Here is a 27,736-nt window from a genome sequence, read left to right on the forward strand (position 1 = left end):
AAAGGAACTTGAACTTAATTACCTCTCCCTTAGGACATGGGAATTTCCAACTCTGGGAATTCCTATCCAGGCGGGGCAAATCCTGCTCAGGTGAGATTTCCGGCTGTTGTGGCCTGAGAGAAAGAGCCGGGGAGCGGCCAAATTCTCAGGTACCTGAATCACAGCCAAGGGACTTTCAGACAGTTGGGCAACTGGGCTCTTGAAGCTCCTGCTCCCGGCCCTCCCTCTGCCAATCAGTCCTAACTGTGCAACTGAACTGGACCTCGGTCTACCAAAGGTTCAGTATCAGTCACCGAACCTCACCTATCAAAGAGAAGTAGGGACCCGCACCACACGTGGGGCCACATGAGAAACACAAACAAAAGCCCTAAATGCCACTGGAGCACCTCGCAGAGGGCTCTGTGCATTCTGGCTTTCTCCCTTTTTCCAGGCCCCAGTCTTCTACCCGCTTCCATCTCTCAGTGGATGGAAGTGAAGAGGAGGAAGAAGATTAAAAAACAAAGAAAGAAAAAAAACAAAGCAAAGAATAAGATGTAGGTGAAGGAGTGCCCTGCTCCCCCCATGCCAGCTTGGTCTCCCTGATTTTTGATGAGTGATGAGAAGGACATGAGGTGGGTGAAGTGGAAAGAGAAATGCATTCTGCCCCTCCAGGAAGCCTCTTCCGGACACAGAGTCAAAGACAAATATGGAGTCAGAAATAAAGACTGAGACTGGGACCCCTTGATGGGCTTTCCTTCTTGCTAGGGTTGCCAGGCAAGGGGAAAAACCATGTGGTGTGCCGCAGAGGTGGGGTGACCCACTGAGGTAACCTAGATAGAGCCTTGGCTCCTCCTCCATCTCCTCCAGCCCCAGGCTGAAAGTCAGTCATGGAGCGAGGGGGCTGCTGTTGCTCACCCTGAGGCCCCCACACTTGCCTACTCATGGAAAAGGGACCTGAAGTGTGAATGAGTGGTGAGGATGTGCCATCTCTCCCTGGACAGGGCCAGGTGGCATCAGTTCTTCCTCCCCCTCCTCTCCAGGTTTTCCCTGGTATCCTCAGGCACCACCCCCCCACCCTACCCCCGGCCCCAGCATCTCCCTTTCTCAATCACCCTCCCAGCTTTCTCCTTCAGCCTCCTCCCTTTACCCCATCCTTCACCACCACCCACCCACCCACCCCTGCTCCCCCAGCTGTGGCTCTTGACTGTGGCTAACGGGGCAGCTAGCAGAGAAGTGCCAGTCTGCCCAGTGCTTCACTATCAGCCCTATTCAGGTTTATTCTGCCAACTGGGCCATTCTGAGTGGTGCTTGCCTTCCCCTGCAATGACCCCACCACTACTGGGATGGACCCAAGAGAGAAGAGTGCAGTGCTGAGTCTGGGGGGACCGCGTGGCCTTGAGAATGTGGGTGCTGGGAGATGCTTTGGCATTTGTGGAGGGCCTTTTTCTTCTTACCCTCCAAATGGGCTAATGTCGGGGAAAAGTCATTCAGAGGCGAGGGTGGGTGGGACCCACAGATCCCCCACCCCAGGGAACAGAGGCCATGCCAAGTGCTATGAATTGTTTCAAGCAACCAGAAAAATAAGGAGAATCTTTAACCCACACTTGTGTACCTACCCTAAATGAAGACACCTTAGCATCTCTGCATTTGTATTGGCAACATTGAAGTTTACATTCTTTATTTTCATCCGGCTCAAAAATCAGTTTCCAAACAGTCATCTACATTTTCCCCACAGCCATGGGGTCCCCAGTGTCTGGGTCCCCAGTGACTGGGCTGCATCATTCACATACTCTCATCAGGCAGTAGCTGTTCTTAGGGATGCAGCTAGCCCTCACCCCACCATCACCGCCCCGAAGAAGGTCTTTCCTCTCCTGTAGTCCACCATGTCGGGGTGACTGATATTGACGTACACCCTCTCGCCCCTCCGGAGCTGCACCAGGCCACCGAACCCCACGCTCGTGTACCAGAGGGGCCCATAGTCGTGCCTCCTGGCGGGGTCCGAGACAGGTGTCACGGTCTCCGCGCCCTCCAGCAGCAGCTCGGGGGTCCCCGATCCATAGGCGCCCCCCGCCCGGTACAGCCGGCTGAGCAGCGTGACCGAGCCGTCCAGGGGCTCCACGGCGGGAGGGGGCGCCCGGCCCCGGTAGCCGATGTGACAGTAGAGGTAATAGAGGCCGTCCTGCGGGAGGGCCAGCCCTTCCGCACCCGAGAACTGCGTCCCGCTGCTCAGAAACGCCTCTTCTTTCTTCGCCTCCCAGCCTAGCCCCTGCCCGGTGGTCCAAGCGCCTGCAGAGAAATGGGCCCGTCGGCTTTCTCGGAAATCAGATCCTGAAAGGAGTGATCCAGGCCGGGGGCTTCTGGGAGGATGGGCATGGGGTACACTGAGGGCTTTTAACCCCCTGCAGGAGCCCAGCTGGGTAGGGGAGCGGGCTGATGGCGCTCTCCTGCAATGAGTACGAGTTGGGACTGAGGGCACCTGGGTGTGCGGTGCGGAATGCTGAGGTGGGGTGATCCAGGCCGGGTTTTCCCTCCTCCCGGGAGTGGGGCGGGGAAGCAAGAGGCTAGAATGCTGGTGGAGCGGAAGGCTGGGCAAGATCGCTGCGGTCAAGTGGGTGGGCAAGGGAGCGCCGCAGTGACAGAGCAAAGGGACTCTAACCGTGGGTGAGCAGAACTGGCACCCTGGACCCTTCAGGTCCGTGAGGTCCTTACCAATGAGATGGGGTCCTTATCAATGAGATGGGATCCTTACCAATGAGATGGGATCCTTACCAATGAGATGGGCAGCTGGGAGCCTAGGGCTGAGATCAGTTTCTGAGTCCTCCTCGGGCAGCTCCCCGGACTCTGGAAGAGGTAGGAAGGGTCCACGGTTGGGGACAGGGTGTCCTCTGGTCACCCCCAGAGGACAAGGTGCTAGGGCCCAGGGATGGGGCATCTGGATTCCTGAAGGAAGAGAGTATCTGGGGATGCAGATGGTTGGGAGCTGGGAGTCCCTGAGGGGCAGAGCCAGGGAAGGGAGGGTAAAATGGTGGGCTCTTACCAAATCGCTGATGGGCAGGTGCCTGGGTGCCTGGGTCAGCCGTCCCTGTTACCTGAGTGGGTGGGGTCACAGCGCCCAGAGTTCCCTCTTAACTGATGCCAACCACCAGCCCTCCCATTCCCAGCATAGATTCAAGCTCCAAACTTGGGGCTTCTCCCACCAGCCCCAGCCTCCACACCTCCCTGGAATGGAGAGCTAGTGAGGTGGCTATACTTGAACAGAGAGACAGAGGCCCTAGTATGTCTTGGGAGGAGGAGAAGAAACATACATACGACCAGGAAGGGGCTTGGTGACATCGGGACACAACAGCATCACACGAACATGAAAAGAGGACCAGCAAAGAGACAGACAGGACATCTCCATCCTGGGGACAGCCAAGCCAGCTGAGCAAGATAAGACGAGGGGCATAGCCAGAGGTGAGTGAGCATGGGCAATAGCCGGCCCGTGGAGGGTTTATTGTAGCCACTCACCAATCCTCCCTGCTCCTGGGGCACCAAGGCCAGCACAGCCACAACAGTGATGGGCACGGCCAGCAGGAGGGTCACCAGGGAACTGACTCCTGCCACAGCCAGCAGCAGGCATCCTTTCCTCTGGGGCCTCCTACCCCGGCCCTCCAGCCCCCGTTCCCCCATGGAGACTGAGCTAGGGCCCGGGCAGGGGGGCTTTCATACCTCAGGGGTGGGGCCACCCTCTCCCCAAAGACCCATACACCTGGCTGGGACTTTCCGCACACCCCTCACCCTGCTTCCTGTTTACCCAGAGCTGGGGTGAGGCAGCTGGATGCCTGGGTTCTCTGAACTGGGGAAGGAGTCGGAGGTGAAGAGACAGGCTTTCAGGGTAGAGCCGGAGGGGGACTGACAGATCTTCTGAGTCAGTGGGAAGGAAAACTGACTGAGGCCCTGGGAGGGAAGCTAGCTTGCCATAAGTCGGGCAGCTACAGTGAGAACACACAGATTGCTCCAGATTGCCAGTGGGGTCTGCAATCTTCTGTACCCCAGAGGTGGGTGCTGAGGGGAAGGCTGCATCCACAGCCCTGAGACCAAGGGCTGGAACTGGAGTCTTCAGGGATGGGTGTCTGGGTCCCTAAGAAGAACTTGTCCCCAGGCTGGACTGACCTCCTCTTCCCATTCCCTTGCCCCTCCAACCCCCCAGACCTGGGTGAGAAAGAGTTAAGCCAGTCCACGGTAATGGCAGCTGAAGAGGTCCTCAGCCTCCCCACAGACTCTTAACTCACTGATGAGGGATGGAAATAGAGCATCACTTTCCTTGTTACACAGTGTAGACAGGAGTGCGATGAGCACCCACCCACAAAGAGCTTTGCAGTCTAGAATGAGCCCCACGCTGACTAAGTGTTAAGTGAAGAAAGGACAGAAGAATGAATGAGTAAGCAAAAGAAAGCAGTAAGGACAAAATGAATGGTATAGGAGGCAAAGCAGTAGGAGATGAAAGGAAGAAAGACCAGGTCAAGGGAGTTGCAAATGGTCCCAGATCATTTCCCTTTCTTGATATCTCTGTGGGTTCCGTTCAGTTCAGTTCAGTTCAGTCGCTCAGTCATGTCCAACTCTTTGCGACCCTGTGGACTGCAGCACGCCAGGCTTCCCTCGTCCATCACCAACTTCTGGACCTTGCTCAAACTCATGTCCAAGGAGTTGGTGATGCCATCCAAGCATCTCATCCTCTGTCATCTTCTTCTGCCTTCAATCTTTCCCAGTATCAGGGTCTTTTCCAAGGAGTCGGTTCTTCACATCAGGTGGCCAAATTATTGGAGTTTCAGCTTCAGCATCAGTCCTTCCAATGAATATTCAGGACTGATTTCCTTTAGGATAGACTAGTTGGATCTCCTTGCAGTCCAAGAGACTCTCAAGAGTCTTCTCCAACCACAGTTCAAAAGCATCAATTCTTTGGCACTCAGCTTTCTTTATAGTCCAACTCTCACATCCATACATGACGGCTGGAAAAACCACAGCTTTGACTAGATGGACCTTTGTTGGCAAAGGTCCTCTGTGTGTTAAGATAATAATAATAATAACATAGCTAATATATATATATAAAATAGCATTTGGTGTGTGCCTGTCACTGATCGACACACTTTATATACAAGAATGCTTTTTGAGGGGAGCCACAGTGCACAACATACAGAATCCTAGTTCCCCGACCAGAGATGGAACCCATGCACTCTGCAATGGAAGCACGAATTCTTAAGGACTGCTAGGGAAGTCCTATATAATCATGCTTTTAATCCTGATAAACACTCTAAGAGGAAACTGAGGCACAGAGAGGTTAAAGAACTTCTATAAGGTCACACAGGAGTGGCAGAGTCAGGATTTGAACCCAGGTAGTCTGGCTCTATACCGTTAACCACAAGACAGTTTAAAAACTGAGTGCTGACTTCAGATTTGTCCATTTCAGGGTATGTAAATCTTGCCTTCCTCACCAACCCCCTAAAAAAGAAATGGGGAAACAAATACTGAACTCGAGTCAATGATAAACATAGTAAAGGGTTTAGAGGTAAAATGTACTGATGTCTGCAACTTTGAAAAACATCAAAAAATGAGATGGATTGATAGATATGTAATAGAGCAAATATATGGAAGAATATTAATTGTAGAATCTAGATGGTAGGAATGGGTTCATTGTATAATTCCTTCAAATTTTTTTCTGTTTGAACATTTTAATAATAAAACATTAAAAAAAAAAATATTGGCCTACTGTCCTGCATGGGGAACACTGTGGATGGGGGAAGGGAAAAGTAGCAGAAAGTTTCTGAATTTGGAGGAGGAAATGCAAATGCTTATGGGCCCAGGCACCAGATCTTCTCTCCAGTCCTTGTTTCCATGTGAGCTCCCCAGTCTTCACCTTCTGCAAGGATGAGGTGTGCCATCCTCCAGCATCCGTCTCCCTCTCCTTCATCCAGGTCTCTGTCCAGAAGGCCTTCGACTACTGCCCTTACTTACTTTTGCGCTCAACATCAGAATGCTGCTCCCTGCAGGAAATCCACCCGGGTTGCCTGCACCTCCTTTCCCAACACCAGCTTGTTGTCAACTTTCTGTCTTAGATCTATCAGCAGTGCTCATGTAGATCTAGTCTGGCTGTCTCTGTCTCCTGTTGTTCATCCATCAATCAAGTGCCCTGTTAGATACAGCTCCAGAATACCAGGAGAGTTACCCAAATCCACCAGTTTGTCTTGGGAGCTGGGGGTGTATGTTCACACACACCAGGATCATGGCTCTCAGGGACCCAGTATAATTGGGAAAAGTGAATCAGGGCAGGCATCTAGAAGGTACATGATCACTGAGACTTGCAGGATCAATAGGAGGGCTGGGGTGAAAGGGGATGACAGGCTGAGTTACAGTCCTGGGAGTCTGAAAGGAAAAGACGTTGTAACCCCAACCCTCAGAGCCTAACTTCCTCTCCTGATCATGCTGGGGAGGAACCCAGGCTGGGGGAGAAGTTAAAAGAGGGGAGGGGCAGGAATGTCTAAGATGGCAACACCACTCCAGGGCAGCTCCGGCCAGTCTGCAGTCCGTTCATCCACAGGCCACAGGCTCTGGGTAAGCTGGGACCCTCGGGGGAAACCCAGGGAGAGGACAGTCATACCCCAGAGTGAGGTGAGTCTAAGATAAGGGAAGGGAAAATATAGTTTTGAGGTTCCCCGGGCCCTGGAGGACTCCTCTGTCCAGCCTCTGTCTTTGTTCCCCAAAGAAGTGTAAACCATCCTCTTCTGCCCCCACTTCCCAGCATGGCCACCTCAGGCCCTCCTCTCCACCTCTGCTTCTGCTCCCCACCCGCCACCCCTACCCAGGAATCCTCTTTAAATCAGGTCAGTCTCAGTTTCCACACACTGGTCAGTGCATCTGGCTCTGGTTGAAGTCAGCAGCCCCTTCTTTGCCCTCAAACAGGAACCAGTGGTTGTAAGACAGGAAGTGCCTTAGGGGAAGTTATGGGCCCCAGACACTTCTCCATGCCCCACTTTAGCCCCAGCAATATCTGCTCAAGGAGAGCGGCTCTCCACACCAGCCAAGCTGGGGCCCCCCTTTTCCTGAGTTGCTCTGCCAGGTGGTGCTAGACACCGCCTTCCCTATTTTCCTGCCAGGCCTCGGCTCCTCCCTCAGCCTCCTCATCAGAACTTAGAGCTAGCTGGTGCTGGAAAGGCTCCTATGAACCAGCTCGTCAGCTTAGGGTAGGGGAAAGGTGGTAGGCTCTGGAGCTGGACAGACCTGGCCTTGAACCCCAACTCTGCCTCTTCTGGGCTGGATGTCCTTGTCAGGATCCAGCCTCGAGTCTCAGAACCTTCACCAAGGAATGGGCACCATAGTACCCTACAGTGTTATGCTGATTAGCAGTGACAAACAGAAAGTGCCCTCCCCCACCCCATTCGGGGTTAATACAGATCTAAGGCTCCCGGCTTGGGAAACTATTGTAACAGAGACACCCGAGTTTACAGATGAGGAACTTGGGGCACATGATTCACCCCAGGCCATTTAGCCTCGAAGAGCTGTGCTAGGTTTCCCAACCTACAGGCTAGTCTTCAGTCCTGAAAGCATGAGGGGAGATGGCAAGGTAACCCTCTGCACAGGTGGGTGGTGGTGCACAGGGAGCAGTGGGTAAAAAGTGGTGTGTGCGGTTCGTGGGTAGGTGGCCAGGGCCTCTTGGGACCAACCAGTGCTGGGGGAACAGACTTCATGGGGAGGCCCAGAGATGGCAGGGGTGGCGGTGGTAAGCTTCTGAAGGGTGAATGGTCTTGGGAAGGAGTGAGGTAACCGGTGAGGGATGGACACCTATGGTAAGAAGTGAGTCAACACAGTCTGGAGTGAAGAATCTCTGGGAGAATCTTTTTTGTCTCTAAAACTATCAGAGGGAGAAGCTGAGATTCACAACAGATGAGGGGGATGGGGTGAACTGAAGCAAAAAAAGTTCCCTCTAATATTTACCCCTTTTCCCTACAGGAATGACGTGGGAGAAAAAGGATTTGTACCTATTTGGGGGTTTAGGGCTGGGGATGCTCCTGCTTCTGCTTGTGGTCGTTCTGTTCATCTGCCTGTGTCGGCTCCACAGGAGAGGTGAGCCCCACCTGCACCTCCCTCATTCCCCCTCTGTGAGGAAGGGGGCAGAAAGCAGATGCAGGGGGGCGGAGACAGTCCCAAGAGAGAGGCCGTGGCTTAGGCCGTGGCTTTGGCCGTGGGAACCCCAGGAGGTTGGCAAGTGAGGAAACACCTGGTGGGGGTGGGGAGAGTGTGAGCAGGGCTGGGAGGTGGCACAGGGGCGGGGCACAGCCAAGCTGAGCTTCTTCTTTCCTTCCAGTGAGGAGGCTGGAGAGAAGCTTGGTGAGTCTGGGGGCAGGGAAGAGGGTGAGGGGGCAACAAGAGGCGGTGGAGTTGGGGGAGCAAAAGGCAGAAAGAAACGGGAGCATGAGGGAGACAGGAAATAAGAGAGAAACAGAAAGAGGGAAATAAGGAATGAGAAAAAGAGGAAAGGAAAGGCGTAGAGATGGAAAGAGGGAATAAGACAAAGGAGAGAGGGGGGAAGAAATGAGGGAGATTGGAGACAGAGTGAGACAGAGAAGTCAGAGTGAGAATGAGAGGCACAAGGAAAATGAGAGAAACCAAGAGAAAAAGGAGAAGGAGATTAAGCATGATGAAGTGGGAGAAAATGAGAGAATGAGAGAGATATGAAGAGGAAAGGACAAGATAGACTGAAAGAGAGGTGAAGAGAGAGCTATAGATGGAGCACAAAGAGAGGCAACGAGGTAAAAAATTTTAAAAAGTGGCAGTGGGAGCAGGGAGTGGCAGAACTTAGGGAGGGGGTGGACAGAGCAGGGAGACTCCTGGGGACCCCGTCAGTGCCCTCTGTCCGGGCCCCAGGTCCAGGCCTCAGAACAGGAGCTCCACTATGCGTCCTTGCTGAGGCTGCCGGAACAGGAGGGACCAGACATCCGAAAAAGGGAAGGCAACAAGGAGGACCCCAGCGGGGACTATGCCTGCATCGCCAGAACAAACCCACCTGAATACCTGCAGATGCCTCCCCCAACCCACGGCCATCCCATGGTTCACCCAGTTAAGACCATGGTCTCGCCACCCTCCGTGTCTCAGGCTTCATCTATTTCAAGCCCCAGCTCCACAGGGCCAAGATCAAAACCTAAATTACTGGGACTTCCCTGGTTGTCCAGTGCTTAAGGCTCTGGACATGTCCACTGCAGGGAGCACAGGTTCGATCCCTGGTCAGGGAACTAAGATCCCACCTGCTGAGTGGCCAAAAATAATAATAAAATGGCCTTTCTTAAAAACAAAACAGAATCCTAAGTGATTTATCCTCCCACTCATTCTGGGGTCAGGTAGGGGGATTCACTGGGTGAGGAAGGGTGTTTGGGGACCCAAGCTCCCCTGAAGCTCAGAGAAGAGTATTTGCCTGTGGGCCACTGACAGTAGGACCAGTCATGTCAGATACTCCGCTCTTCTCAGGACAAAGGGCTTTAGCCCTTTGGGCAGGAGAGAGAGGTGTGCTGAGTCCCAGGATGGTGGTGGGAGGGGGCAGGATTGCTAGGAAGCTCCCTCCTTGGACCCTTCCAGACCAGATTTAGTCGCAGGAGGTAAGAGTTGGGAAAATCCAGAATGGGACACATTGGAGCATCTGGAGATGGAGCAGGAAATACACAAGACTCATAAGAAGGATGATGGGGTAGAGAGGAATTTATTAGGGTCTCTTGAAGAACTTGGGATCACTGGGGTCTGGAATCACTCATCAGAGGCCATCCAAGGAGTGACAGGGTGTTCCCTTGTGACAGTGGTCTGGAGGAGAGGCCACAGGAATCCCTCAGTGCTGCAGCCCTCCTCCTCCTTCTTGGTCTCTATCTCTGCTGGTTCCAGCCTTCTCACGTGCCCTCCCATCTCCATGCCCATGTGTCCCGGCTCCAACACTCACATTTGCCCTGGTAATACATGCTGCTGCCCATAGCCACCGAGAGAAAGCTGAAGGCATAGAATCCAGCCCGAAGGAGGAGGACTGTGCCAGCCGCTAGCTGAGGAGGTCCTGCATGTTGCGGGGGGTTTGGGGAGGAGGGGGAGAAGGGCTCAGGAGAGGAGGCCCTGGGTAGAAGTGTGCAGAGGCTCGGGGAGGGCAGCGGGCCTTGGGGAGGGACTTTCTACTATCAGGGAGGGTGGGGCCTCTAGTCAAGGGGACATGGCTTTCTGGCACCTCACCTTCCTCCACCACCAGCAGGGTCCCATTCCCTGTTCCGACACCCAGGCCCAGCACCTCCACCCTGCACACGTAGACTCCAGTGTCACGGCCTCGGGTGTCCCAGATGTGCAGCTCAGCCTGGTGGTCACAGAGGAAGCGGGAAGAGGGGAGAGGGGCCAGGCGGCCCTGGAACTCTGCGGTCTCATTCCTCACCTCCATCCCTGGGGCCACTTTGTCCCGGTACCATGTGACAGAACCAATGGCCAAACTCCCTTGGCTGGCATTGAAGGAACAGGGCAGGAAGGCGGGGGACCCCTCCTGGGTACGGATTTCAGGGGGCTGGGACACCCAGAGAACACAAGATCCTGGGGGCAGAGAGAAGACACAGAGGAGCGCCTTCCCAGTTACTCCAGAGAGAAAAGACCTGAGAGCTTGTGGTAGAATGTCCCCGCTGTACGCCCACCCCCAGAGGGCCCCAGGGACAAGTACTTTAGATGCCCCATTAAACCCTTTTTACCAATCTAATTTCTTAACATTGCTTATTAAACAGTTTTTCAAATTATTTTTCATACCAACTCTTACCCTCTCCCATCATTCTCTAGCTCTGTCCACTAGTAACATTTTGCTGAAATTTAACTTGTCACAGTTAAAGTGAAGCTCATTAATGAATGTGGCTGCCTAGTTAACTAATATCATTAATTATATTATTCCAGGTATTATTTTAGTACTAATAGCATTCCGCACCATACCATCTTACTACTGTTTTTTTGTTAAAGATCATTAAGTAAATCTCCAGGTAAAGCCATGGCTATAATTGATGGGGATCCCTAGTGAATTCATGTAAATCGATGAATTACATCAACTATTAAAATTCTTGATTAAATTCTCCAGTTAATGAAATTTACCACTCATTCTTCTGTTTCAGTGATTCTCAAGCTTGAGAGCTCATTGGAAACATCTGGAGTGTTTGTTAAACCAGATTCCCAAACCCCACTGCTGGAATATTTTATTCCGTGGTTCTGAATAAAATATTTGAATTTGCCCTAGGTCCCTGCTGATGCTGAAGCTGTAGGTCTGGAGTCCACATTGCATTTAGTTAATGAGTAGATCGGATAATTAAAATCAGTTTCATTAAGAAACTTAACTTAGATTTAATTAAATTCCTAAACTCCTAATTATATCTAAACCCTAGATAATAAGCCTAGTTTAATAAGCTTATTAAACTCATCGAATTAAAACTGACCCCTTAAAAAAATCTGACCCCTTCCTTCAAGCCCTTTTTTCTGGTTCTTTAGACTTTATCTTGTTAGGAAGTTGGCTGGGAAGAAAAAGGCTTCCCTAGTGGCTCAGATGGTTAAAAATCTGCCTGCAATGTGGGAGACTCATGTTCAATCCTCAGGTCGGGAAGATCTCCTGAAGAAGGGAATGGCAACCCCCTCCAGTATTCTTGCCTGGAGAATCCCATGGACAGACGAGCCTGGAGGGCTACAGTCCATGGGGTCGCGCAAAGAGTGGAACACAGGTGAGCAACTAACTTTCACTGGGAAGAAAAGAGTTCTAGCATGGAAGCTGGGGAATGACCCTCCCAGAAGGTGACACGGAGGGAACTGCAAACTGGAGGAGTGCACCGGGTTTCAGCTTTACAGAGGGACCCCTGCTTTTCAGCCCCCACCCAGTCTGTTCCTCTGGGACATCTGTGTCCAGCCTCCCCATCCTTCCTCCTCCCAGCCCCACACCCCTCAGGCTCCTGGGAGAAAGCCCCGTCACCTGGACGGATGATGATAAAGATGAACAACAGCATCTGGGCCATGTCGGAGGGTGTTCCTGTTGATGAGGAGGGACATGAGCAGTGAGGTCTGGGTGGAGGAGAATGACCCACTACTTGTGACCAGGCCTTTGGTCACTGGAGGGGGGTGGGGAGCTTCCTATGACACAGAGGACTCACACATTACTTACCAAGGACCTTAACTCCCTGGGACCTCAGGCACCGAACGCATCCTTCCCTGAGGAAAGAGGATGCTGCTGACGGTGATATCTGCATTGCTAGGAGGAGGGGGCAGAGTGGGGGCCGGTTGCATAAGTGTTTAAGGGGAAGGGTGTGGCTTAGATGGCTGGTAATGCTTAGGTGGGTGGGTGGGTGGATGGGTGAGATCAGGATGTGGTTCCCCCATCTTCTGAGGTTCAAGAAGACTAACCCTTTACCAAGAATAAGCCTCCAAGAGCTTTTCTGAGCCCAGAGCTAACCCACTTCCCCTCCCCTTGGCTCAACAGCACCCAGGTCCACCCCATTCATTCCCTCCCCTCGAGTTAGGGCCCTCTGCTAGGGCTGCTCAAGAAATTCTGTAAATGAGAGGATTAGCAGAAGTCAGCTGACTGGTGGCAGCGGCAGTGAGTTGCCAGAGGCTTTGTCTGGAAGCTGTATTTGCACAGCAATCACCCTGTTTTGCTGGTAGCTCAGATGGTAAAGAGTCTGCCTGCAATGCAGGAGACCTGGGTTTGATCTCTGGGTCAGGAAGATCCCATGGAGAAGGAAATGGCAACCCACTCCAGTATTCTTGCCGGGAAAATCACATGGACGGAGGAGCCTGGTGGGCAACACTCCATGGGGTCACAGAGAGTCGGACACAACTGAGCGACTAACACACATACACAGTTTCACTTAGGCTGTGTTGACTTGGGTGTAGCTGATGGACAAGTTTGGATTCATTCAGATTCAGATCTCCATTAAAGGAATACACCTCTCAAAGAGGTCCACTTGACCAAGTGTGTTCTACACAGATTCAGGTAAAGTCACTCATCTTTATTATTTTATTCATTCTTTAGCTAACATTTCTTGAGAAATTACAAGGTGCCCCCACTATGGGAAATGCATTTTTCACAGACACAAAGGAAAGGAGACACACTGTGGGACTTCCCTGGTGGTAGAGTGGGTAGGAATCTGCCCGTTGATGCAGGGGACATCCCTTCCCTGGTCCGGGAAGGTTCCACCTGCTGCACAGCAACTACTCTAGAGCCTCCTCGCTGCAACTACTGAACCCATGCGCTGCAGCGACTAAAGGCCACACACCTAGACCCTGTGCTTTACAATGAGAGAAGCCACTTCAATGAGAAGTCTGCACACCGCAACCAGAGTAGCCTTTGGTCTCCACAAATAGACAGAACCCTCGCACGGCAACAAAGACCCACACGGCCAAGATTACTTAATTTTTTTTTTAAAGACACTTTGTGTTACACATAGGTCCAAAGTTACACAGGGATTAGTACAAGTGTGCCACACGCTTTTGTATATGTATTAGCCACCTACATGAGATAACACAACATGTAGAAAAGAAAGATGACATATACGAACGCTGGGTGAAATCTGCCCAGCCCTCACCGCACAGTTTTTCTGTGACTCCCTTTATAGCGGTCCATATTCTTTCTTTCTGACCAAGTTTCTTGCTGTTTCACAGCACACTCATAGATCATGTAGTTCTCCATCTTCCACAGCAGTGATCTGGAGCTTTTTTTTGGATAATTTGTAATTTTATGGTTAAGAATGCTGACTTGGAGTCAGGCTGTGCTCAAAACGCCAACTCTCCTACAAACTAGTTACCTAATCTTGGACAAATTATTGAACCTCTCTGAACCACCTAGACAAGCACAGGTACCTCACAGTCTGGGAAGGACTGACTCAGCCGTTTAGTGAGCGGAGTGGCAGCCTCTTCAGGGTCATCTAACCAGAGGGTGTGGAGATGAGGTGGCATAGCAAGGCAAGGACCGCCCCCTGGTGGCCACAGAGCATGCGGCGGCCTGAGGCCCCAGTACAAGGCTCTTCACAACTGGGCCTTAACTGTAGCTTTCGCTCTGTTCCATACCTTGCCTTGTCCTGTCAATAACCCATCCTCACACCCAAAGGGTGAATGTGGAGCAAACTGTCTCTTCCACTCAACTGTGAGAATCCCATGATTTGGGGAAGGAGGGAAGGTCACCACCAGTGGAGTGGGGGTGAGGGGCTGAAATGGGCAACTGGCCTGAAGATAAAACTCTAATTCACAGACTCGATCACATGGCACTACTCCATGTCTCAGGGCAATGAGGCTTAGAAGTCAAGGCAACGTGAACGGGAATAATGGTTCCACTACTTACACATCTGTAAAATGGGAGTAGCTTTTGTCGGTTTCCAGACCCCACTGTAGTGCAGAGTCAGTGTATGTTATGTTAGCCTTTATCTCCCTCCCAGTCCTGGGCGAGAATGACCAGTGGTACAGTTGGGCCTGAACTCAAAGGTTTTTTGCTCTTTCCACCTCTTTTTGCTACCTAAGATTTCCAATATCCCAAAATGTTGTGGATTCTGAAGACCGTACTTGGCTTGTTTTAAAGACCATCTAGAATAAATCCTGGTGTATGTGTGGATTCAAGGACCCTATTCAATAACTCTGAGAGCCTCTAAAGAACTTTAACCTGTGCCAATTAGCTCAGCAAAATCAAGGATGGAATTTTTCTTTTTTAAATAATTTTGCTTTGGGCTGTGCTGGGTCTTCTTTGCTTTCTGCAGGCTTTCTCTAGTTGCAGCACGCAGTGGTTACACTTGGTTGCAGTGTGCAGGCTCCTCATTGCGGTGGCTTTTCTTGTTTCAGAGCACAGGTTCTAGGAGCACGGGCTTCAGTAGTTGCGGCTCCTGGGCCCTAGAGTTCGGGGCTCAGTATTTGTGGTGTGTGGGCTTAGTTGCTCCACAGCATGTGGGATCTTCCCAGACCAGGGATCGCACCTGTGTCTCCTCCATTGCAAAGCAGATTCTTATCCACTAAGGGAGTCTTTGAATGGAATTTTTCAAAACAAACTTTTACCAGCTACTTGAGAAGAAACACAAGAAGTAGGAATAAAAAAGTTGTGGAATGTATGTATACACATCTCGCTTGATAAATCTGACAGTGGTCTGCCTTGAGGCTGGTCAGGGCCAATAAACTCCCAGCTTAGAACAGGGAAAGAGGTGAAAAAACAGAAGAGTTTCTGGAATCATAGCACAGGTGACCCCATCTCACCTAGTGTTTCCTCCTCCAAGTGTTGGCAAGGGTGAGACGTGGGGAACTTCTCCAGTCAGTCAGTTCAGTTCAGTTCAGTCGCTCAGTTGTGTGTGACTCTGCAACCCCATGGACTGCAGCACACCAGGCTTCCCTGTCCATCACCAACTCCCAGAGTTTACTCAAACTCATGTCCATTGAGTCGGTGATGCCATCCAACCACCTCATCCTCTGTAGTCCCCTTCTCCTCCCGCCTTCAATCTTTCCCAGCATCAGGGTCTTTTCAAATGAGTCAGTTGTTCGCATCAGGTGGCCAAAGTATTGGCGTTTCAGCTTCAACATCAGTCCTTCTAATGAATATTTAGGACTGATTTCCTTTAGGATGGACTGGTTGGATCTCCTTGTAGTCCAAGGGACTCTCAAGAGTCTTCTCCAACACCACAATTCAAAAGCATCAATTCTTCGGTGCTCAGCTTTCTTTATGGTCCAACTCTCACATCCATACATGACCACTGCAAAAACCATAGCTTTGACTAGATGGACCTTTGTTGGCAAAGTAATGCTTCTGCTTTTTAATATGCTGTCTAGGTTGGTCATAACTTTTCTTCCAAGGAGTAAGCAATTTTAATTTCATGGCTGCAGTCACCATCTGCAGTGATTTTGGAGCCCAAAAGAATACTGCCACTGTTTCCACTGTTTCCCCATCTATTTGCCATGAAGTGATAGGATCAGATGCCATGATCTTAGTTTTCTGAATGCTGAGCTTTAAGCCAACTTTTTCACTCTCCTCTTTCACTTTCATCAAGAGGCTCTTTAGTTCTTCTTCACTTTCTGCCATAAAGGTGGTGTCATCTGCATATCTGAGGTTATTGATATTTCTCCCACAATCTTGATTCCAGCTTGCACTTCATCCAGCCCAGCGTTTCTCATGATGTACTCTGCATATAAGTTAAATAAACAGGGTGACAATCTACAGCTTTGACGTACTCCTTTCCCTATTTGGAACCAGTCTGTTGTTCCATGTTGTTCCAACTTCTCCAGTCAAGTCCTTATAAATATTTTTTGACTAATTAATGGCTCCCAGGTTATACCCTCAATCTCTGACCATGACTTCTCAAAGGTTCACCCCACCTTTGGCCTCTTTTAAAAAAAAAAAATTTACTTGGCTGCACCAGGTCTTATTTGGGGCATCTTTCAGTTGTGGCTCATGGGATTTTTCGCTGAGGTATGTGGGATCTAGTTCCATGACCAGGGATCCTACCTGAGCCCTGCAGTGGGAGTACAGAGCCTTAGCCACTGGACCACCAGGGAAGTCTCTTGCCTCTCTTTCTCGCTGTCACGGTCCAACTCCCTCACATTCACCAAGAGCAGGCCCCTGGCTCTCCAGCTTTCTATTTCAACCTCTGCCATCTCTCTAGAAGACTTAATGTCCGTGTATATGATATTTTTATATACAGATATAAATATATACAGTAAAGTTCAGTTCAGTCACTCAGTCTTGTCCTACTCTCTGCAACCCCATGTACTGCAGCACAGCAGGCTTCCCTGTCCATCACCAACTCCTCAGTTCAGTTCAGTTCAGTCGCTCAGTCGTGTCCGACTCTTTGCGACCCCATGAATCACAGCATGCCAGGCCTCCCTGTCCATCATCAACTCCCGGAGTCCACCAACTCCTAGAGCTTGTTTTTTCACCTCTTTTCCTGTTCTAAGTTGGGAGTTTATTGGCCCTTAAGACAGACCACTGTCAGATTTATCAAACCAGAGATATCTGTACATCCATTCCATAACTTTTTTATTCCTATTTATTGTCTTTCTTCTTGAGTAGCTGGTAAACGTTTCTTTTGAAAAAATTCCATCCAAGGACTTCTCTGGTGGACAAGAATCTGCTTTGCAACGGAGAAGACATGGGTGCGATCCCTGGTCTGGGAAGATCCCACATGCTGTGGAGCAACTAAGCCCACACACCACAACCACTGAGCCCTAAACTCTACGGCCCATGAGCCGCAACTACAGTAAAGTACATAGATCTTAAGTGTAGAGTTTGATGACCTCTGGCAAAGATACGAGCCCATGTAAACTGCACTGCAACTGATATACAGATCATTTCCATCACCCCAGAAAATTCTCCTATGCCCCTCTTTGGTCAATCCTTTTCCTCTCCCAGAAGCAACTACTGATTTATACTCCTATAGATTAGTTTAGTCTGTTCTTTTTAAAAAAAAAAAAACAATATTTACTTACATGGCTGTGTCCAGTCTTCGTTGTGTCATGCCGGATCTTTCTGCGGCAGCACACAGACTCTCTAGTTGTGGTGCACCCACTCAGTAGCTGCTGATCGAGGGCTCCAGAGCACATGGGCTCCAGTAGTTGCAGCACACGGGCTTAGTTGCTCCGAGGCATGTGGGGTCTTAGTTCCCTGACCAGGGATTGATCCTGAGTCCCCTGAATTGCAAGGCAAATTCTTAACCACTGGGCTACCAGGGAAGTCCTAGTTTAATCTGTTCTTGAACTTCATACAAATGGAACCATATAGCATACACTCCTGTACCCCGCTTCTTCCATTCTGCATAATGCCTGTGAGATTCATCTGTTTTGATCTAGGTATATCAGTAGTTTGTTCCTTTTTGTTGCTGAGTGGTATTTCATTTATGGATGTATCACACCTTGCTTATCCATTCACTTGATGATGTATTAGGTTATTTCTATTGGTTGGGTATTACGCATACATCTCCTGTGAACATTCTTGCACATAATTTGCCAATTATTTTTCAACACACCAATTTCACAGTTGCTTTGCCTTGTCTACTCCAACTATCACCCTGACTCTGTGTGACCCATACCTCAGATCTTTTCTCCATCTTACCTCTTCTTTCTCAAGGACACAAAAGCAACCAGACCTGAGTCCCTCTGGCTCCTGTACCCGCCACATGCGCTTTCACACCATTCTCCTGTTGGTAGACTTTTGCGTTGTTTCTCCTACTTTCATTCAACTAACTGAGCATCTACCATGGGCTTACCCAGGCAATTCTCTCAAGATGCTTCCCTGGTGGCTCAGATGGTAAAGAATCTGCCTGCAATTTGCGAGACCAGGGTTTGATCCCTGGTTTGGGAAAATCCCTTGGAGAAAGAAACCGCACAGCCACAGTTTTAACCAATGCTATTCTCAACCTGTATCTCCATCTCAATCTCCAACCTTTGCCTCAGGCCTTTTTCTGAAATCTGATATGCTCTCTAGGCATATCCCCAGAATGTTCCACAGGCATTTCAAAACCATCAATGTCCACCCAAACTGGGTCAGCCTTCTACATTCCCCACCTCAGTGAATGGAAACACAATCTACCCAGACATTCAAAGCAAAATCCCGGGACTTGTCCTATGCTGCCTTCTCCTTCCGTTCCCCCGTCCAAACAATCCCCAAGTGCTAATCACTCTGCCTCTGGGATATCTAAGGGTCTTTCTCTGCCTCTTGGTTCTTACTTCTAGCTAAGGCCCGCATCATCTCAAGATGAAACCAGGACATTGCTTCTCTGATAGACAGTGGTTTCTTCTCAATATCCATTCCACGCCTCCCCCTCTGAGTATCAAGGCTCATCCATCTATTTATTCAACTATGCCTTTACTGAGTGCCTTCCTTGTGCTAGGCACCCTATCTTCATCCTCCCTGATTTTGCTCTCACCTCTGTCCTTGTCTCTCATACGTCTCTATCCACAACTCTTTTTTGTCTCACCATCTTTATCTGGTGTCTTCCTATCTCTCTACCTGCATGCTGCATCTCCTTCTGTTTTCCCATCTTTCTCCACATTGTCCCTCCCCAACAGGACACCTCTTTCCCCTACTCCATCTCTCACCCTCTCTCCCTGATTTCCCTTTGAGTGGGAGAATGAGTTAATGATGGCAAAGTGCTCACCTTTCCCTCTGAGGACTGATCACCCCACCCCCACCACCCCCACTGAGAAACCTTTCCTAACACTGACACTTAGCTGGCTGGGACCACTTCTGGGTGCCTGAAGACTCTTGTGCAAGGATTCCTGTTTTTAAAAAATGAATATTAGAGGAAGGCTTTACCTTACATCTGTCAGAAACTGATAAATCAAACAAGCACATAATTACTAAAGACATGAAAGAGTGAAAACAGACAATTAACAAGCTTGATCGAATGGGACTACGTAGAATATTAGAATAATTAGAAAATATCCATTATTTTTAGGTACACAGATAGATGTTAAAAAAAGAATCAAAATAATTTAGAACACAATTCCTGACCAACATCCACGATAACATAAAATAATAACAAGAATATTTATCATGGGCTTGGAAAATTTACAACTGCATTTCTGGGACTTCCATGGTGGTCCAGTGGTTAAGACTTCACCTTCCAGGGCAGGGGGTGTGGGACCAGTCTCTGGTCAGGGAGCTAAGATCCCACATGCCTCGTGGCCAAAAACCCAAACATAAAGCAGAGTAACAGTGTAACAAATTCAATAAAGATTTAAAAAAAGAAGGCAAACTTTCTTTTTAAAATGCATTTTTAATATATTTATAAGCTTTAAAAACATACTTCTAAATAATTGAAATGTTAAAAGAAAATATAATGGAATTTAAAATATTTTGAATGGGAGTTCACTGGTGGTCCAATGGTTGGAATCCAGTGCTTTCATTGCCAGGGTCTGGATCATCCAGGAACTAAGATCACACAAGCCACAAGGCATGGCCAAAAAAAAAAAAAAATTATTTTCAATTGAATGGCTGAAAACACTGCCTATCTAAACTGCTGTGAGATGTGGCTAAAACAATTCATGGAAGAAAGTAAATGTGAGGATTAGGAAAGAAAGTTTGAAAATCAATGAACTGAACAGATATTTCAAGAAATTAGAAAAAGTACACAGAATAACGACCCAAAATTTAGGATGGAAATAATAAAGATACTTTTAGAAATTAATGAACTAGAAAACAAACACTAGAGCAGAAAAATACATATTTACAGAGACTACTTATATTAAAAAATCTCCCATCAAATTGGTAAAGCATGAAGAGAAAAGGCATACACATATACACAGAAAAGTAATTTATAGGGAATGCAATATCTGATACATTAGATATTTATATTACAAATTTTGATAAGACAAAATAACTTCCTAGAAAAATATATAACCAAAACTGACTCAAAAAAAATTAGAAGCCTGATATACCTAAAACCATTAAAGAAGTCAAATCAGACATTCAAAATTTAACCACCAAAAATATTGCCAAGCCCACATAGCTATAAAATCATCAAAACAAAGGTCACTCCAATCATATAAAAATTATCCTGAAAGTGAAAGTCGCTCAGTCATGTCCAACTCTTTGGGACCCAATGGACTATATATTATAGTCCATGGAATTCTCCAGGCCAGAATACTGCAGTGGGTAGCCTTTCCCTTCTCCAGGGGATCTTCCCAACCCAGGGATTGAAAACAGGTCTCCCATATTGCAGGCGGATTCTTTACCAGCTTTATTAATATTTTTTCTCACATCTATGTTCATAAAGGAAATTGTTTAATAACTTTTCTTTCTCAAAAGCCTTGCCTAGCTTTTGGAACAAGGTTATATTAATCTTATGAAGTAAGTTCAGAAACTTTTTCTGTTTTCTGACCACCACAAAACTTTTTCTGTTTTCCTAGTGGCCAGAAAACAGACCCTAAAAAACCTAAAACCAGAATTTACTAAATAGTATAAAACTTAACCGGGAATTCCTTGGTGGCCTGGTGGTTAAAACTTCTTGCTTCCACTGCAAGGGGCATGGGTTTGACAATTAAAGCATTTTACAAAAGCTGTTCATGATAAACAATGACTCAGATTTTTAAAATAGAAAATATTTCACAACAGTTATCTATGATTTAAAAAATTAGGACTGTATATAAAATGCTTCCTTCTCTCATTAAATTTAGTGTATATTTTTGAAATGATTGTCTTTTTTTCCCTTTACACCTCTCCTCCTGTTCCTCTTAATACCCCCATGTTACCCATCATCTTTTCTGGGGATACTTGCATTTCTGACAGGCGTCCTTCCTTCACTGCTAGAAGTTGACACTAAGTTTTGTTGTTTTTCAATTCATGATGAATTTTGAGAAACAATTTCCACCTGCTTTTGGCAATACATTTCTGGTGTGTTGTCACCTTTTGGAAAATTGCATTCCTTCTTCTTTACCTTTTTTTTTTCATAGTTAATTGAACAGAAGCTTTGGTCATTTCTTTTTGTTACTCATCCAAATGAGCCAGAGGGCTTCCCTAGTGGTACAGTGATTAAGAATCTGCCTGCCAATGCAGGGGACACGGTTCCTGTTCCAGAAAGGTTCCACACAACTAAGCCTGGGTACCACAGCTACTGAGACCGCCCTCTACAGTCTGTGCTGTGCTCTGCAACGAGAGGCCCTCACACTGCAATAAGGACCCAATAGAGCCAAAAATAAATGTCTTTTAAAAAACAGAGAGAGAAACTTTTAAGTTAAAAAAAAAAAAAAAATGAGCTAGATTCTTCTAAACTATTAGCAGCAGGACCTTTGGGGCAGGGGGCAGGATGGCTTTCCAGATTTACAAGTTCAAGGACTCCTTCTCTTTGCCATGTGCTGTGCTGAGTCGCTCAGTCGTGTCCAACTCTTTGCGACCTCATGGACTGTAGCCTGCCAGGCTACCCTGTCCATGTGGATTCTCCAGGCAAGAATACTGGAGTGGGTTACCATGCCCTCCTCCAGGGGATCTTCCCAACCCAGGGATTGAACCTAGGTCTCCAGCATTTCAGGCAGATTCTTTACATCTGAGCCACCAGGGAAGCCCCTCTTTTGCCATAACAATGGATTATTTTCCTTAAAATTTGGTACCTCTCTATAGCCACTACCCCCACAACCTCTGAGAACCTCTCCCAGTTAAGCAAGCATTTACTGCCTACCCCCAGCCTTAGGCTTCTTTATTTCACAGAAGAGCTCACAGGCTGCTGTTTCCCAAGTTCACCTAAGGTGATGAACTTAATATTAAAAGGAGAATTTTGCTGGCACTTTCTGAGATCTGCTGCCTCCGGGTCCCTTTGGGTGCTTTAAAACATTCTCTCAGATTTCTCTGGTGGTCCAATGGTGTTGAACAAGACTCTTGAGTCCCTTGAACTGCAAGGAGATCCAACCAGTCCATCCTAAAGGAAATCAGTCCTGAATATTCATTGGAAGGACTGATGCTGAAGCTGAAACTCCAATACTTTGGCCACCTGATGCGAAGAACTGACTCATTGGAAAAGACCCTGATGCTGGGAAAGATTGAGGGCAGGAGGAGAAGGGGATGACAGAGGATGAGATGGTTGGATGGCATTACCGACTCGACGGACATGAGTTTGAGCAAACTCTGGGAGTTGGTGATGGACAGGGAAGCCTGGCGTGCTGCAGTCCATGGGGTTGCAAAGAGTCGGACATGACTAACTGAACTGAACCAGTGGCTAAGATTCCACACTCCCAGTGCAGGGGGCCCAGGTTTGGTCCTTGGTCAGGGAACTAGGTCCCACATGCCACAACGAAAATTGAAGATCCCGCGTGCCTCAACTAAGACCCAGCACGGACAAATAAAGAAATATTTTTTAAAAAACAAAAGCATTCTGTCTTCACCTTTACTGGTATTTGAATCTGCTCAGTCAGCACCGCTCTTAGCTTTTCTCTCCAGGTGTTAGGCCTTTCCTCCCAGGAAGGAATATTTGCTTTTTTTTTTTTTAAGCAGTCATTGGGACCCTCCCTATTCGGCGGGTTTTCTGGAAGGATGCCTGGGACTGCCTGCTCAGTGGGGAATTGGTCACACAGATGCATAAATTGGAGCTTGTAGGCACTCTGTATCTCCTAGCTTCACTGAAAATGTAGTGTGGTGTGTGTGTTTCCAATCTCTTTACAGGTGTCAAGAAGAGAAATTTAGAAATAAACTGCTGCCACATTCCCCTCAAAGCTCTACAAGGAGGCTTTTTAGAAAAGAGAAATCTTTGGCAGTAGCAACCTTGGTGAGTTGGTTATGGCTCTATGGAGCTGTCCCTTGTCAGCTCAGAATCCTCACTTGTTCTCCGGCCTCAGGGAAAGCCTTTGGTTAACCAATTCCTGTCTGGTGCAAACACCAGGATGCCCTTTTGTTCATTTACAATAAGAAATAAGGCTGCAGAGACCAGAGACCTGCTACTTCCCAGTTCCCCAACTCTCTCTCTCTCTCTCTCTCTCACACACACACACACACACACGGATCATTTAGGGTCCCAGCCGGAAATCACATCTTCAAATTTGATTAATTTGAGGAGATAGTTTATTTACAAGGGTGTAGTGGGGTTTGAGGAGATAGTGTATTTACAAAGGTGTAAAGGCAATGGCACCCCACTCCAGTACTCTTGCCTGGAAAATCCCATGGACGGAGGAGCCTGGTGGGCTGCAGTCCATGGGGTCACTAAGAGTCAGACACGACTGAGCGACTTCACTTTCACTTTTCACTTTCATGCATTGGAGAAGGAAATGGCAACCCACTCCAGTGTTCTTGCCTGGAGAATCCCAGGGACGGGGGAGCCTGGTGGGCTGCCGTCTCTGGGGTCACACAGAGTCGGACACGACTGAAGCGACTTAGCAGCAGCAGCAGCAGCAGCAGTAGCAGGGATTCAGGGGCTTCCATGGTGGTTCAGATGGTAAAGAATCTGGCTGCGATGAGGGGGACCCAGGTTTGATCCCTGGGTTGAGAAGATCCCCTTGAGGAGGGCATAGTAACCCACTCCAGTATTCTTGCCTGGAGAATTCCCATGGACAAAGGAGCCTGGTGGGCTACAGTCCGTGGGGTCACAAAGAGTCGTCTGCAACTGAGTGACTATGCACAGCACAGCACAGAGGGGTTTACTGAATCACAAGGGATATTGCAACCCCGGCCCAAAGGGATGAGCAGAGAAGAGATTATGGCAGAGGCTCTAACTCATTTTGTGCCATAAATCTCTTTGGCATTCTGGTACATCAAATTAAAAAATATATAACAAAGTAAAACCATTACACTGTTTCAGTTATCAAAATATCAATAAATGTTGGGATAGAATAAACCATGTACTTACTACCACATGATAAGACAAGAGATTTAAAATGCAGGCAAGTTGAAGTTAGATTTTAATAAAGGTATATTAGTATAAAAGACATTGTTGCTGGCTTGAGTAAGAACTTTAGGGATTTCCCTGATGGTCCAGTGGCTGAGATTCTGTGCTCCCAATGCAGAGGGCACGGGTTTGATCCCTGGTCAGGGAACTAGATCCCACATGCGGCAACTAAAAGACTGGGGCAGCCAAATAAATACAATTAATTAATTTAAAAAATAACTTTAAAACTGTGAAGTGGTCTTTGACAAGGTGACACATGTAATGCTGGATGTGAGAAGAGGATGTACTTTTTCGTCTTTTCCAAATTTCACAGACCTCCTGAGATTTATTCCCTGGACTTCTGAAACCTGGAAAAGGACAGAGTCATGTAGAGCAGGTTGCCTGGAGGGGAGCATTGCCCATAGATGGAGGTGTCAGCCAGCCCAAGATGACTGTAGGAAAGGAGCCAGAGGAATGAATACCCTTAACTTAATGTTCTCCCGCCCTGCTCTTTTCCTACCAGGCTCCCCATTAGCCAAAACAGCCAGAAGTCAGAGGTGCCCTTGGCATGGTCTGTACAGGTTAGTCTCTTGGGACAGAGAACAGAGTGGGAGAGGGAAAATGGAGGGGGCAAGCAGAAGACATCCATGCCACCCCCCCATACACACACACAGACAAGCTTTCTAGCCCGTGTATTTTCTTTGCGGAGGTACACAGAGGGCCTAATTCTAACAGGAGCTCCCCTGCAGAGTGTAGAACCATATCAAGGCCCCCCTACCCCTTAGCAACAGGGCACTAGGCTCATAAAGGATGCTAACCTCACAGGGTTCTAGATGGCCATTTCCTGAGCCAGCTCAGCATTCTCTCCCTGACTGCTTGGCTTGGACACTAACAACCCTAGTCTTGGAGACACTTCCTTTTTTCTGCCTCCAAGACCCACAGTCCCACTGCCCAATGTCACATACTTCAGCCACGTTTATACCTTTGGTGAGTACAGCAAGTCCTGCAGGCTGGGGAGTCACTTAGTCACTTCAGGGCCCGTGGCTCTCAACCTTGAGTGTGTCAGAATCATCTGAGGCATTTGTTGAAAAGCTATTGCTGGACGCCACCCCTAGAGTTTCTGATTCGGTAGGTCTGGGATGGATCCATTTCTGACATATGCTGGTGGAAGGATCACTCATTGAGAGCCACTGCTTTAAGGAGACTGCTTGTTTCTGCTGAGATCTAGAGTTTGCAGCCTCACTGTCAGAAAGTTACCCACTTCCCTTATTTCCAGGTTCATGGTGGATTCCTGGCTCCCTGGCAGCTCTCTGCCCAGAGGCCCCGCCTCCCCTTCAGCTCTGACTGCAGACTCTCTTCGGTCTGTGGAGGGTGGGGGGTGGGGTGGGGTGGGGTGGGGGTGGCACAGGCCCCTGGGTTTGGGTGGGAGGCGTCTTCTTGCATCACTGCTCTTCACAGGCTTTCCCATGTCTGTGTTTATGCTGAGTTTCACTCATTTGCCTATCTTGTTGCTCTTTGCTCTTCACTTTTGGCCCATGGTAAGAGTAGCTGTCACTTTCTCTTTCCCAGGGAGTCCTCTTGAGCATCTCAGTTCTGCCTCACCTTGGTCGTCTGCCAAGTCACCTTCAGGGAAAGGCTGCGTGGGGAGGCAATCTCAGTCCAAATAAAAGCCAGATTCTCCCCAACAGCCTACAAGGCCGTAGGCAATCTGGCCTCATCTCCTGCCTGTTTCCCCTCACACACCCAGCTCCAGCTACACTGGCCTCCTGCTGCTTCACGAATACTCAGACATCCAGACATGTCCTCACTTTAGGACCTTTGCATTTTTTGTTCCCTGTGCTTGAAGTGCTCCTCTCCTGCATATCCACGAGGCTTGTTCCTTCACCTGCTTGAAATCTTTACCCAAATATCCTTTTCTTAGGGAAGCCTCCCTGAGCACCTCATTTATTTATTAAGTAATATTTATTTCGCAACGCCAGATGTTAGTGCGGCACACAGGATCTTCGATCTTCATTGCACCATGAGAACTCTTAGCTGTAGCATGTGGGATCTAGTTCCCTGACCAGGGATCAAACCCGGGCCCCTGGCATTGGGAGCACAGAGCCTTAGCCACTGGACCACCAGGGAAGTCCCCCGAGCACCCTATTTAAATCTGCAGTCCACGCAGCCCTTCCTATCCCCCTCCCTACTTTGCTCTTCTCCATAGGCACCTACCATCTTTGATATACTTGTTTTTCTTATCTGTCTTCCTTAATTAGATTGTCCATGAGGACCAGAGTTTACATTTACCTGGTTCATTGGGCCAAGCAAGGCGCCTGGCATATAGTAAGTACTCAATAAACATTTGTTGAATTAGCATATGAATCTAAAAAATGGATTTCCCCCACTAGGCACTGAGACCTTCGGGAGGGCAGGTTTGCAGTCTTCCCTGCAGAGGAAGAGATAGCAATAAAGGGAACTCAAGAGGCTAGAGTCCCCTCCAGCATCTCCCCAACGCATATGGGTCAGGGCAAGGGCAGTGAGAAGTGAAAACTCCCTTCTGCAGAAGGGGAAATAGGTTGGGGTGGGGGTGGGGGACAGAGAAAAGCAAAGGTGTGCCCATCAGTACTAAGACTGTGGCTGGAGCTCAGTGCAGGGAGTTTAGACAGAAGTGTCTCAGTGAGGGGGACGCACAGTCTTCGTCTCCCCTAGAGCCACTGGCCCAAAGGAGTGTGCCTAGGAGGGCATTTATCAGGGGCTGCTGCCCACTCTGTTGAGTAAGGAGTGGGGAGCTACTCCCACTCTGTTGAACCCACAGTGACCAGCATCCCTCACACCCTTAAGGTCAGCCTCACCCTTGGCTCTTGTATCCACTAACACTGTCTCTTTCAGCACCACCGGCCTCCAAAGAATCCACTGTCTTTTTTTGGCTGTGCCACGCAGCTTGTGGAATTTTAGTTCCCCGACCAGGGACTGAACCTGGGCCTGAGGCAGTGAGAGCACTGGAGTCCTAACTACTGAATCATCAGGGAATTCTCCCACCAAAGATTCTACTTAAATTCTCAAATTTCAGAGATCTGTAGACTTCACTGAAAGTTTCAAAGGAGATAAGATGAAGGGATTACATTGCATATCCTAAAGCAAACAAACTAAGACTCCCTTGTCAGACACTTCTGTATTTCCAAGTGCCTCTCTGGAGCCACCAGGATGGAAGTGAAGTGTCTCTTCCTTTCCAGACCCTGCACCCATCTCGCCACCCTCCCGGATCTGCCAGCGACTTCAGGTTCTTCTCCGGTCCAGAGTACAGAAAAATTTAGTCTGCCTTTCCTCAGCTTCCTATCCAAACCTGCATGTCCAGACTTGTGAAACCTGGGCCTCAGTCACCTGAAACTCCAGACCTGTTCAGAGATTCTCTCTTCCTGAGAATCAATGCCCCTGGGGTCTTACAGACCTTCCCCTGTGGT

The 27,736-nt window shown here is 48.6% G+C and overlaps 3 protein-coding genes and 1 long non-coding RNA gene across 9 annotated transcripts in view; 2 read left to right on the forward strand and 2 right to left on the reverse strand.

The window, feature by feature from the left end:
* Positions 1-1,631: 1,631 nt before the first annotated feature.
* LTB (lymphotoxin beta) lies at positions 1,632-6,373 on the reverse strand. 2 transcript variants are annotated; one of them, XM_070361145.1, is made up of 4 exons: positions 3,487-6,373; positions 3,017-3,068; positions 2,749-2,820; positions 1,632-2,265 (listed from the first exon to the last, which is right to left on the reverse strand). In XM_070361145.1, the coding sequence occupies exons 1-4, from the start codon at positions 3,646-3,648 to the stop codon at positions 1,811-1,813; spliced, it is 741 nt and encodes a 246-aa protein (XP_070217246.1). In that variant the 5' UTR covers positions 3,649-6,373; the 3' UTR covers positions 1,632-1,810. The 2 variants fall into 2 exon arrangements, with proteins under 2 accessions (XP_070217246.1, XP_070217247.1); XM_070361146.1 differs by lacking the exon at positions 3,017-3,068 and having other exon boundaries at positions 2,101-2,265.
* A 73-nt stretch (positions 6,374-6,446) lies between these two features.
* Positions 6,447-9,319, forward strand: LST1 (leukocyte specific transcript 1). Of its 4 annotated transcripts, none has more exons than XM_070361150.1 (4): positions 6,447-6,567; positions 7,963-8,076; positions 8,318-8,340; positions 8,878-9,318. In XM_070361150.1, the coding sequence occupies exons 2-4, from the start codon at positions 7,965-7,967 to the stop codon at positions 9,187-9,189; spliced, it is 447 nt and encodes a 148-aa protein (XP_070217251.1). In that variant the 5' UTR covers positions 6,447-6,567; positions 7,963-7,964; the 3' UTR covers positions 9,190-9,318. The 4 variants fall into 4 exon arrangements, with proteins under 4 accessions (XP_070217251.1, XP_014336445.2, XP_014336444.2 ...); XM_014480959.2 differs by having other exon boundaries at positions 6,484-6,624; positions 8,878-9,316; XM_014480958.2 differs by lacking the exon at positions 6,447-6,567 and adding an exon at positions 7,425-7,592 and having other exon boundaries at positions 8,878-9,319.
* A 368-nt stretch (positions 9,320-9,687) lies between these two features.
* Positions 9,688-27,736, reverse strand: part of NCR3 (natural cytotoxicity triggering receptor 3) — a 32,213-nt gene continuing 14,164 nt past the window's right edge. Inside the window, exons 2-6 of one of the 2 annotated variants that reach the window (XM_070361143.1) lie at positions 12,149-12,235; positions 11,960-12,016; positions 10,213-10,557; positions 9,935-10,042; positions 9,688-9,801 (exon numbers count right to left, since the gene is read on the reverse strand). In XM_070361143.1, coding sequence (XP_070217244.1) covers positions 9,755-9,801; positions 9,935-10,042; positions 10,213-10,557; positions 11,960-12,016; positions 12,149-12,235 — 644 coding nt within the window. In that variant the 3' untranslated portion in view covers positions 9,688-9,754. The remainder of the gene's footprint in view (positions 9,802-9,934; positions 10,043-10,212; positions 10,558-11,959; positions 12,017-12,148; positions 12,236-27,736) is intronic. The other variant, XM_070361144.1, reaches the window with a different exon arrangement.
* LOC138985024 (uncharacterized) lies at positions 11,063-26,619 on the forward strand. The gene is made up of 3 exons (XR_011462260.1): positions 11,063-11,714; positions 23,099-23,201; positions 26,552-26,619. It is a non-coding gene; the product is annotated as an uncharacterized lncRNA (long non-coding RNA).

Source organism: Bos mutus, chromosome 23 (assembly GCF_027580195.1).
Source record: "Bos mutus isolate GX-2022 chromosome 23, NWIPB_WYAK_1.1, whole genome shotgun sequence".
Classification (NCBI taxonomy): domain Eukaryota; kingdom Metazoa; phylum Chordata; class Mammalia; order Artiodactyla; family Bovidae; genus Bos; species Bos mutus.

Coding starts and splice junctions, on each gene's coding strand:
- LTB (XM_070361145.1), bottom strand. CDS start 3,648: ATGGGGGAACGGGGGCTGGAGGGCCGGGGTAGGAGGCCCCAGAGGAAA. Junction 2,821..3,016: donor ACCTGCCCATCAGCGATTTG/GTAAGAGCCCAC, acceptor TACCTCTTCCAG/AGTCCGGGGAGCTGCCCGAG. Junction 2,266..2,748: donor CCCAGCTGCCCATCTCATTG/GTAAGGATCCCA, acceptor ATTTCTCTGCAG/GCGCTTGGACCACCGGGCAG.
- LST1 (XM_014480958.2), top strand. CDS start 7,559: ATGAGGGGAGATGGCAAGGTAACCCTCTGCACAG. Junction 7,593..7,962: donor CAAGGTAACCCTCTGCACAG/GTGGGTGGTGGT, acceptor TTTTCCCTACAG/GAATGACGTGGGAGAAAAAG. Junction 8,077..8,317: donor GTGTCGGCTCCACAGGAGAG/GTGAGCCCCACC, acceptor CTTTCCTTCCAG/TGAGGAGGCTGGAGAGAAGC.